Here is an 11,875-nt window from a genome sequence, read left to right as displayed (position 1 = left end):
TGTTTTTATAAACACTATAAAAAGCAAAATGGTCTCCAGATGTTTTCAAACACAGAGGACACCACAGCAAAAGGCAGCACGTGTACGGCAGTAATGTGAAAGCTAAAAGTGACAACCCTCCATTTCATATCTAAGTACCATTATCATTCCTTCATCAGCCGTGAAATTGTGCTTTTTGTAACAGTCAATTTGCTCCAAAGAATGTTTTTCTTTTCTTATTTTGGCAACAATGTGTATGGCATGACATGACATGACGCCCGCATCCATCACCATGGTTACAGTGATGGAGATTCAGAATCAGAGGGAAACAACAGATGCTGACAAATTCACAAATTGATCTCTTCAATATCTTGGTTGAGACTCTTGAGAAAACACTCCAGTAGTCTTGTGTGTGTAGATTTTTAGAAGACATCTTTACATCTTTATCTTTGTGACCTAACAAATAATGTGCCTTGTAAACACATAGCAGGTGGATAATAAAAGTTGCTCATGAACACCTCAGCGTTTATATGCTTTATTTGTAAGAAATGAGAAATTAATATTGAACTACATCTATATGGATGATTAAGATATACAAATGCTAAAACAACAACTGTATCAGTTGTTGAGTAAAACATCATAATTCATGATTGAGGTTGTGTGCTCTCTGGACGAATTGTAAGAACTTCTGCTTCACCGATGCGTTCTGTAAAATAAAATAAAATAAAACAAAACTGTGTTTTACTTTACATTACTGCATTGCATCTGCATTGTTGGCAAGATTTACAACAGACTGAATTACCTGCAACGTGCTGGGGGCCTCAGTTTTATATTTTAATTTATAGAAAAATTGAGCTACAACCAACAGCACTGCATTGTATCATTTTATACATTTTGTTTAATTCAAATTCTAAGTTTGAGATTGTTTGGTCAATAATTTGTTTTGGGAGTGGGGCACACGCTAAAACGTTTGAGAATCACTGCAAGGAAGAGCTGAATTATTGCTAATTCTTTACATGAATAACCAGGACCAAGTCAACGAAAAAGAAAAGTCATTTCACAAACAGAACAAATGATTACATTCATTACAATGAGAGCAGAAATGTACGTTACTGTGTGAAAGCAATGCTCGCTTTTAAAGGGCCCCTATTATTTAAAATCCACGTTTACATGGTGTTTGGACATAAATGTGTGCTGGCAGCGCGTGAACACAACAACACTACAATGAAAAACATCCACCCACTCCTTCTTTTCACTCCTTCTTTTCAAAAAAGCGCTCACTGTCTCTTTTGGTATGAGGAGCTGTGTAGCTCATTTGCATTTAAAGGTACAGACATAAAAATAACATGATTTTTCTTCCAACTAAATAGGGTCATTTTTGAACATGCTATAATAAATGATCTGTGGGGTATTTTGAGCTAAAACTTCTGGACACATCTGAGACTTTTATCACATCTTGTAAAAATGAGCATAATAAGGGTGTGCGAGGCAAAAACTAACGCGAGGTTAGTTGTAACACGGACTGTTTACATTGTTGCACAAGGTTGAGCGTTTTGTTTTTCCAGTATTTTTTCTAAAAGACAATCTCCCGCAAATTATTGGTAATATATAATGTTTTTCCAGAGAGTTATTGATGAAAAAGTGTTTTGGTGGCATGTAAGCATTTTTTCATCAAATTTTTTTCATGTTTTTTTTTTTTTGGTTTCTAAGTTAGTGTGTAAGATACCAAATCCAATGCTATTTCATAATAATCAGTGTCTTGTTGACTAAAACATAGCATCATTTTAAAATATCAGTCCCTCCAGAAAAATGTGATTGTGCGATCGTGCGATATATTGCATAATCAGCCAAAGTCCCCATATTTATGCGGGGCTGCATTTTTTCCAAATACGATGCACTTTCGTAGCAAAAAGTCACATATATATTAGCAGAAAGTTGAAAAATGTTGCATTTACTTCCCAAAAGCGCAGCCGTGTCCTCTATTGCCATGGGAACGTTATGAAGTGACGGGATTATGTGACGTGAACATCATTGCAGCTTTTGCAAGTTTCCGCAGTTTTTGCAAGTTCCGCAATTTTCGCAAATTCACGCAATTCCATCGCATAAATATCCCGCATATTCCATCGCATTTTTTAAGAAAACGTGCCGCAAAATCGAGGATTTTTGTCGCAACAATCACAAAAAAACTATGTCTGCAGCTCTTAGCAATTGTTTTGGTGAGCTTGTAAATATTTTACAACTAACCCCTTAGCAGTTACGATAAAAACAGCTAACATTAGCGGAATTCTGCCGTTGTTTTAAATAGGCTACACACGAATGATTGCTGGCTGCCAACAAAATAAATGTGCCCGTCCGTTCAAAATTGTGTGTCAAATGTATTTTTTTTCATATCTTTAATATTAATAAAATATATTTGTGTCATAATTGTGCTGCTTTTTCTCACATATTTAGACAACATTTGTATTTATTTATAATTGAACTATTGTTAGAAAAGGGCTGGATGAATGAATACAGTGCGGATACCTGTCTATTACAGACAGATATAAAAACAATATCCACTTCAAGCATATAGACAAAATAGTATTGAAATATTTGCCTGCAAACTTTCTATGGGGTAAGTTGTAACGTTTTGCTTCTGTTATGTTTGGTGTAATTGTCCAAGAATGGTAAGTACTAGAAACAAACTTCAAATGGTCATTTGTAGCAGAGATGTGTGTGTCGCTTGTGTAAAAATATAATTAATCAAACCCAAATATTTTTTGAATGATTGAGACAAAACCAAAAAGCGCTTTCCCCTATCACTTTAAATCGAACAATACATGTACTCATTTAAAATGAGTCAACTGTACTCCAACTAGTAAAAAAAGTTAATTCAACTTAAAAGTTTTATGTGTGTTTATGATTTCATCATTTGAGTTCCACAAACTCAAACCAAAATAAATCCATGATAAACACTACTTTAAACAGTAGTTTTAAATATGCGGTCATGACCCCTGGAGGGCGCTGAGATGATATATTCATTTAAATTCAGTAAATATGTTTTGTTTTATTCAGATTTTAAGTTTTGTAATGTTTTATGTCATAAATTATCTTAAGAGGGGCCACAAAGGATGCACCGTACACAAGGGGGGGCCGCATGCCGAAAAAGTTTAAAAAACACTGATTTAAATAAAAATACAATGAAATATAAAATTTTAAGTTTGGATTAAGTGTAATTGTAAAAATTGTTAATTGTTAAAAACTTAAATTGTTTTAGGTAATGAGTTTCCACAAAAGTTTTGAGTACTCTGAACTTGTTGGGTTTTACAGTGGGGTGCCCTTTAAGGTGTGTGTGTGTGTGTGTGTGTGTGTGTGTGTGTGTGTGTGTGTGTGTGTGTGTGTGTGTGTGTGTGTGTGTGTTTTTTTGTGTGTTTGTGTGTGTGTGTGTGTGTGTGTGTGTGTGTGTGTGTGTGTCTGTGTGTGTTGCTATAGTAACCACAAACTAAAGCTCTTTGCTCATTATTAGAATGTAGCAAACTGATGTTTATTTGAGTTCAGCTCTAACAGAAATCATTTCCAGAAATTCTGCTCGCTTTTATCATCACACCTGACAGATGCGTCAAAGTTTCTCTATGCAAATGTTTTCATTTTTTTCTTTCATTGATGTTTCTATGGTGATGGTAAAGCTGTTTTTAAACTGAAAGCAATATTCGATTTCTCTGTAAATGTGCAGTTTCTCAAAGGGCAGAAGTGTCTTAGTGCTACTACACACACATTAGTCCTGTTGCACACAGATGATTTACTCCCCCTCATGTCATCCCAGATCTATATGACTTCATATCTTCAGCTGAATACATGGAAATCATTTCATCAGATGTGGTGGCACTTCAGTCATTTCAAAACTCATTTTGTGACAAAATACCAAATGTGTCACAAGACACAGAAGAACAAATAAGATGAAGTTACCAATGAGACACCTTTTTGAATTTAGTGCAAATATGCATTTGTTTTGATTTCAATTTCTATATAATATGAATGTTTTCTCTATTTAAATAGTCATGTCTCCAGAAGACAACTATATTAAGCCACTGTTAAAAAAAGACGAATGTGCTTTTTAAAGCTCATAAGAAAATAAAATGATTGCATTTTATTTAAAATTATTTGTACATATAGATCTGGGATAGCATGAGTGTGAATAAATCATGAGAAAATGGTCATTTTTGGATAAACTACCTTTTCCCTTGAAAATGAACATAAATTATAAATTCGTTATGGCGAACTAATTATAATTTTTGGGGAACTATAATTCACACAAGGGGGGAGCATCACACATTTAATTTGTTTTTAATTTATACAGAATTAAGCCCAAACATCAAAACAACTTTAATTGAGCGGATTTAAAGAAGAAAAAATGTTTGCATTCCTGAGAGACACATTTATATTTTAGAAATTGTGCTGCTTTATTCTGATAAACAGACTAATAAAACTCACCGGGTTTGTCCTGTGACGTCTCTCTGGGATTGGAGCTAAACAAAAACACATATTAAACTTCTGAAATATTCAAAAACAATAAAAATTGTTGGGTTATTTTTAACCTATAATGGGTAAATATTGTACAGAACACGCCGTTGAGTTAAAAATTGTTGTTATGCAACCATAGATTACAATAACCCAGCATTGGGTCAATTTGAACCCAGCAGTGTGTTTTGTCCAATATTTGCCAATTATGGGTTAAAAATAACCCAGCCATTTTTAGAATAAAGGCATGAAGATGATCAAAGTCTGAAGTTGATCAAATATAGATATCACCTGGTTTTTCTTGGACGTTGACTGACAGATGAACTACGAGACACATCATCAGATGTTAAAGGCAGAAAATCAGATCCAGATGTTTGTTGGGTCGGAGCGCTGGTGTTGACCATGGCTTGTTGGAGTAAACCCTGAACCAGTTCTTTCTCTATGAGCAGAAAACACAACTAATCACACATCTAATCAGATTTCATTGTGGGTTTATTAGCAGCTCTATATGTGAAGAGAGGACACAAACAACCTATTATCTGCTGTTAGGAAACACACGCTTCAAATTAGTTTTAATGAGAACATTTTTGCTGCCGTGGTCATGGTTGTGTATTTGTACTTGAATCATAATATATTTTGAATATTAGTTGTCTCTTACAGGTAAATAACTGTGGCACGGTGGAGGATTAGTTAGAAGAGAATCAAATCTGCTGTCTTTAATAGAAGACTATTTCTCCTGCAGCTTTCTAGTTATTTGGTTCAATGCTGTCCAGATCGTTCCTCTATTATCTGTATGAATGTTTTCGTCTGGACAGCAGCTGTAGAATCTTGAAAAGTAAATTTAAAAGTCTTCCTTCTATCGATTCATCTTTCTGTCCATCAGTGATTTGATTTACCTCTTTCATCAGCCAACAAAAGCCACTGCTGAACCATAGAGAGAGAATCAGTCTGCAAAATCTGACACAACAGCTCCAGCACCTGAGAGAGAGAGAGAGAGAAAGAGAGAGAGAGAGAGAGAGAGAGAGAACATTATTTTTTCTCATAGCTAATGAGTAGCTGAGATATTCATGACTGTATTGTGTTTGTGGTACCCTGAGCTCAGTTCCTTCGAGAGGATTCATCTGTTGCCGCTGTGTTCCCAGACGTTTATGTGATGTCCTGCTGTTGCGTTTCTTTCCCCAGGATGTAGATGGAATAATGCGTCCGGACTGAGCGGAATACTGCGTCTTCCTGCGAGGGATCTCCTCTTCTATCAGTTTCTACAAAGACATGCACTGTTTCTCCAGTAAACACAAATTTCTCTGCTAAAATAAACCACTGTGTTGTTTATTCATTTTATATTCTCACCGTCTCTATTTGTGACCTTAAAAACAGTTTACTTAAATATAAAACATCACATTTTAGCTTGATTTTTACTTGATAAGTTTGTATCAATTATTTCAAGGGGATATATCATGAAAATCTGACTTTTGTCATGTTTAAGTGCTATAATAACAACCCAGTAAGTTATTTTCCTTACAAGCACGTGAAAAATAGCTAATTGCCATTTGGCTCCTCTTGTGATGTCAGAAGGGGATCTTATTATAATAATACCGCCCCTTAATCTGCACTATCCAACCACGGCACTGCAATTTAGTGCAGAGATCAACTCATTTGCATTTAAAAGGACACAACCAACACCAGCACATTTTTGCTCTCACCTACAAAGTGGCATTTTAAAGATGTTATAATAAATTATCTAGATGATATTTTGAGCTACAACTTCACATCTGGGGACCCCAAAGTTTTATTTGACATCTTAAAGAAGTTTTGTAAAATGTCCCCTTTAATGCATTAACTAACAATAAACAATACTTCTACAGCATTTATTAATCTTACAGTAGTTGATGTTAATTTCAGAATTTACTAATTCATTTATAAAATCAAGCGTTGTAACTGTTAAAGGCGGGGTGCATGATTTTTGAAAAACACTTTGGAAAAGGGAGGCGCGCTGAGTATCAAAACACACTTCTAGCCAATCAGCAGTGAGGGGCGTGTCTACTAACTGACATCGTTGCCCGGGTTGCATATGTGTGGGGCGGGTCTATCAAAAGATGGTCCAGATTCTATTGGGATATGGGTGTGTTTGTTTATGTGATTTCAAATATCAACATTGGCTTTCAGAGATCATGCACCCCGCCTTTAACATAAATGAATGCACCATTAACTAACATAAATAACTGTATTGACGTTAACAAGAATTAATACATGCTGAAAACATATATTGTTCATTGTTTGATAATGTTAGTTAATGCATTTACACACTTGTACTAATACAACCTTATTGTGTGGGATAGCATGAGTGTGAATAAATCATGAAAAATGCTCATATTTGGATAAACTATTCCTTTTCCCTTGAAAATTAGCGTAAATTATAAATTGGTTATGGAGAACTAATTATAATTTTTGGGGAACTATAATTCACACGAGGGGGAGCATCACACATTTAATTTGTTTTTAATTTATACAGAATTAAGCACAAACATCAAATCAACTTTAATTGAGCGGATTTAAAGAAGAAAAACTGTTTGACATTAATTCTTGTTAAAAATTACATTAACAAGAATTAATACATGCTGAAAACATATATTGTTAATTGTTTGTTAATTTTAGTTAATGCATTTACACATGTTTACTAATACAACCTTATTGTGTTAACAAAATCTCAAATTTTACTCTCCGTCATGCCAACGCATACAGGGTGGTAAATTCAAATCAATAACTTTGAATTGAGAAAACAAGACACGCAAGAATCACTGAGATTATGCTGTTATATTTGAATTTATCTTGCTGTACATATGCGTGTCTATGGATAGGTGATGTATTGATTATTACTGTAAATATGTTCAAAATGAGAGTTGTTTTCTCACACAAACCCATTTGTGGTAATTTGACTTTAATGATGGATGTATTTGCTTTTTGGAGCCTTAACATGTCAGCTCCCCTAAGAAGATAACATGATGGCATTTTAATATAAAGAAAGTCGAGTACCTCTCTCTTGTCATTGTGGGTCTCAGAAGTGAGATGAACTTTAGTGGCCAAATCTTTCAGTTCCTCACGCCAGCTCTCAGAGAGAAACACTGCAGAATGATTCAGACAAAAGAGACATTAAGAATTAAACTGAAGATGAAAATAATTCAATAATTTATTACAATAAAAATCTTCTAGCAGTCAGAGTTGTTCTTTCTTAGATAATTTTGATTTTATTATTATTCTAGTATTCAGAAGGTTTGTTCGGCATGTTGACTGGTGTTTAAAGCGTGGTCATGTAGTGTGTTTATACTGTAATGTAACGTACCCGCACGTTGTCCAGAGCTATCTGAGCTCATGTTAGGTGTGAGGAACTCTGAGGAACGGCTCACAGGTATCTGACTCTTGATGAGTGGATGTGGATAGAGAGGGGTATAGCCGTACCAGTCATCATTTACCATACACACCGGCTTGCCATTCAGACCTACAGTAGAGAAATAAAAGAGCGTCAGAACTCTGTGTGATGTAGGAATGTTTCTCTGTTTCTGGGATTTAGGGGGGAACCACAGGGGAACCTGCTCGACTCGTCTGCATTCATGGTCTGATAAAAAGCTGCTCCCACCCCGCAGCAACAAACTGCACTGATCGCCTGCTGTGAGTGAATCTTTCTTCTGTCCTCATCGAGAATTCAAAGTTTGATTCAAACACAGTTCTGACGGAAAACTGAAGAAAATGATGGCAGGTTATTGTTGGAGGACATCAAACAGTGAGGAGAAAGTGTGAAGGTTTGAATTCCTCATACGGTGTTTTCCTACAACTGTCAATCAACAATAACCCACCTGTGACCCACAGCAACATTACACTCATAACTCATAACATCAAAGTTTTGCGTGGATTCCTGTGAAGGTTACATTCACTGTACTGCATGCACAACTTCACCGCTGTCTTAATAGCATGTGATGTCTTTAAATAAGTAAGTTGTGGGCAGATTCTTAAAATAAAACCGGGATGTACAGTATTCACACTTTATCTTATTACTGTAAGTGTAAGGAAGTCACATTCACATTAGACTCAATCATCTGCGGAAGAAGTGGTAATTTTATGTTAATATCTTTATTATAAGTTAAATAAAATTATAAAAAAGTTGGTAACAAAACTGAAATATTACCCCACATTTTGTTTAACACACTTTAGGGCAGGGCTAGTCAATAGTGGCCTGCGGGCCAAATGCGGCCCTCCACTCATCTTTGTCTGATTTAAAATCACTGTGGTTACTGTAAAGACACCTTTCCACTTCAGAAAGGGGCTGTGTGGGGTGTCAACCATATTTAAGTATAAATATATTCATAGATTAAAGGCTGGAATGAGCTTCTCTCTCATGTTGACACAGATTTACAATTAAATTAAAATTTCATTACGACTGCCACTAGGGGGCGAACTCTGACAGTCGTGTCTGAATGTAGTGTAAAATGAAAAGGCGGTTTAGCCTATATATCTTTAAAATATTAAAAGAGAAATCATAAAGTGCAATTTTAGTCATTAGGAGAAGACTCTTATGGATATATGTTGTGAATATTTGAATGAAACAATTTATAAAAGTTAAACATTTATAAACAAAATAAGAGCTGTGCATTACAGTTAGTGCTGTACATAAATACATGTGTTGATTATTTACACTTGCACTTTTTTGTGCAATGTTCATAGTTGACCTATTAAAATTTGGCTCTTGTAATGTTAAACTGCAATTGTTTTAAAAAATAAAAATAAATAAGGAGTTTTCAGTAATTAAAAGGCAAAATACTGAATACAAGATGAGAATCTTTTTTGAAAATGCATGTTTTTTTATATATGCCCTATAACAAAAATTAACAAAAACAACATAAGTTATAACATATATAATAATAATATATATTTAATAGATAAAAGTAAAAAAATATATAAGAGTACGGGTAAAAGTTTGGCCCGCGTTATATTTGCAACTTTAAATCTGGCCCTCAAAGAAGAGTAGTTGAAGACCCCTGCTTTAGAGAATAAACTATTTTTATTTTTAGTTTATGAAAAACAGTTCTCTTTAAAATCAAATTTCAGCTCTTCTTCAAGGGCCAGATTTTAAAATTGTAAATATGATGCGGGCCAAACTTTTACCCCTATTTTTACCTTATATATATATTTTTTACTTTGACCTATTATTATATATAATCAGTGTGCCTTATTTTGATTGGTTGATCAGAATTTTCATTGGTTTGAACCACAAAACATGTGATGTACATTCCAGTGGACACAGGGTCTGAAGGGGTTACATTTCTTTTGTTTATAACTGTAATTATATTTAAAGTATTCACAAAATATCGTCAGTCTTCTTCTCATAATGACTAAAATTGCACTTCATGTTCATGAATCGCTTTTCAATTGTAAACTACATCCAAAGATGATGGTCGGAGTTTGCCTACTAGTGGCAGTCGTAATGAAATTTCAGTTTAATCGTAAATTTGTGTCAATGCAAGAGCCTTTAATCTACGCATGTATTTATACTTATATGTTTTTTGTCCATCATTTGTCATGTACAGTGGAAAGGTAAAAGTAACCAGGCTGATTTTAACAAATTGATTGACAAAGATGAGCGGCGGGCCGGATTAAGATGATTGGAGGGCCGCATTTGGCCCGCGGGCCCCAGTTGACTAGCCCTACTATAAGATAACCAGATGTGAAAACATTATTACGCAACTGAACAGTCTTTTCATTTCATGAAGCAACACAAGTTTTGTATTTTACACCTCACGAATCTCGTGTGAGGAGCTGAAGGTTTAATATGTGTGTAGTTGTGCTTCACCTTCTATATGTTTGACTCTGTGTGGATGAGGATTGTGTCTGGAGAAGAATGAATGATGACTCAGTGAGCCGAAGCGGTGACTGCCTCTGGTCATGCTCCTGTTCGTGCCCGGGGTCTCACAAGGTGAATTCTCCCATGTGCTCTTACTGTGTGCAGAATCAGAGCTCATCTGTACACCCGTCCTGGACGGACCGTCACCCACACGCTCATCTAACCTCTCCATGATCTTGAAAAAATGTAAAGTCATGAAACAATTATTCTAATTACCACCAACTTCATTATGGCATACGGTGCAACGACTTAACAAACTTGAAATAAAACATCAGTATGTGACACTTTTAGATGCTTTACTTTTTATTTAACGCAACAGGAGACCCTCTGCTTCTCCAGACAAAACCTCATCAATCATCAAGATGTTTTACAATAAAATAATCTTAACTCTTCATTCATGGATTAATGCATGTTTAATGTGAAATGTAACTAATTTAAAAGTACAGTAAATACAGCGCTCACCTCTTTCTTTCTCTCTCTGTGTGTGTGATGTTTGCTGTAGTTGCTTGGAAACCCAGAACAATACGGCACTAAATCTCCACCAGCAGAGACAGCGGGTGCCAAAAACACCCCGTACTCATCTTTCATTACTGTATTTAATTCAATATTACTGGACATTAATTCATCTAAATTAACCCTTTAATTACATAATTATAAAACATACTTTACATTAAAGTAAAAGAAAACTCACTCAAAAAGCTGAACTTACATGAGTTAATGTTGTTGTGTGTTATTGATCAAATGATTTGTGTGTGTGACTTCATGCACATACTTTATGGTAATGAGGCTGAGAATCAGTCAAGGTCTGAATGCAAATTGCTCGGTATAATAAAAGATGATGTGTGATCCACTTCACATTGAGAAGCAATTGCTGAAACCTAGCTGATCTAATAGGTTACACACATTTCTATCTCCTTTGAAATACACTGCTTTGTGCACACTTCATGTTCAAATTGCCGTCCCAATTCTTTTGTTGTTGTTAGAGCAGAAAGGGCAGAAATCTTGTGCTCTTTATTTATATGTTCTGTGTTCCTGCTGGGTAGCAGGTTGGATTTAAAGGTGCGGTAGAATGTAAAACTGTATTTATAGACACAGATGAATCATAAGAGTTGTGTACATAGTAATGAGATATCATGAGCCTCAACACGATTGTTTCCTCCTTCTTATGTAAACCTGAAAAGACAGCTGGAAAACACAGCAATCTCAACATAACATCAACTGTGACGTTACAGTCCAGATGAACACCCCAATATTAAATGACACATTAAATTAATTACAATGTTGTTACAATGATAAAAAACAAAGTTGGGCTGGTTTCATACTGCAAGCGTGAGCAGCGTGTAAGCAGTGTGTGGGGGTTTTTTTTGCACCCATGTTTAAAAGTAAGAGCATGCACACCGCACGTGTGAGCAGCGCATGTCCAAATAGCAGGAGCGTCGCTGAAGCAGCAGTGCTGCAATCGTTTCACTATCTGCTCTATTTTTTCTGCGCTGCTCATGCTCAATTAAA

At 35.3% G+C, this 11,875-nt stretch overlaps 1 protein-coding gene across 2 annotated transcripts; it reads right to left on the bottom strand.

The window, feature by feature from the left end:
• Window positions 1–235: 235 nt before the first annotated feature.
• tbata (thymus, brain and testes associated) lies at window positions 236–10,559 on the bottom strand. Of its 2 annotated transcripts, none has more exons than XM_073866497.1 (8): window positions 10,316–10,559; window positions 7,814–7,969; window positions 7,507–7,595; window positions 5,568–5,735; window positions 5,373–5,454; window positions 4,768–4,915; window positions 4,450–4,472; window positions 236–685 (listed from the first exon to the last, which is right to left on the bottom strand). In XM_073866497.1, exons 1-8 carry the CDS (start codon window positions 10,536–10,538, stop codon window positions 624–626), a joined length of 951 nt encoding a protein of 316 aa, XP_073722598.1. In that variant the 5' UTR covers window positions 10,539–10,559; the 3' UTR covers window positions 236–623. The 2 variants fall into 2 exon arrangements, with proteins under 2 accessions (XP_073722598.1, XP_073722597.1); XM_073866496.1 differs by having other exon boundaries at window positions 238–685; window positions 4,450–4,484.
• Between the last annotated feature and the right edge of the window lie 1,316 nt (window positions 10,560–11,875).

Source organism: Misgurnus anguillicaudatus, chromosome 4 (genome assembly GCF_027580225.2).
Source record: "Misgurnus anguillicaudatus chromosome 4, ASM2758022v2, whole genome shotgun sequence".
Classification (NCBI taxonomy): Eukaryota; Metazoa; Chordata; class Actinopteri; order Cypriniformes; family Cobitidae; genus Misgurnus; species Misgurnus anguillicaudatus.
Note: the sequence above shows the minus strand (reverse complement) of the source record. Positions and strands in the feature narration are given on the sequence as shown.

Bases quoted from the DNA above. Each gene is read 5' to 3' on its own strand.
- tbata (XM_073866496.1), bottom strand. From the start codon at position 10,538: ATGGAGAGGTTAGATGAGCGTGTGGGTGACGGTCCGTCCAGGACGGGT. The intron at 5,455-5,567 runs GTACCACAAACA...TCTCTCTCTCAG, and splicing joins TCGAAGGAACTGAGCTCAGG to GTGCTGGAGCTGTTGTGTCA. The intron at 4,485-4,767 runs GTGATATCTATA...GTTTTTGTTTAG, and splicing joins CAACGTCCAAGAAAAACCAG to CTCCAATCCCAGAGAGACGT.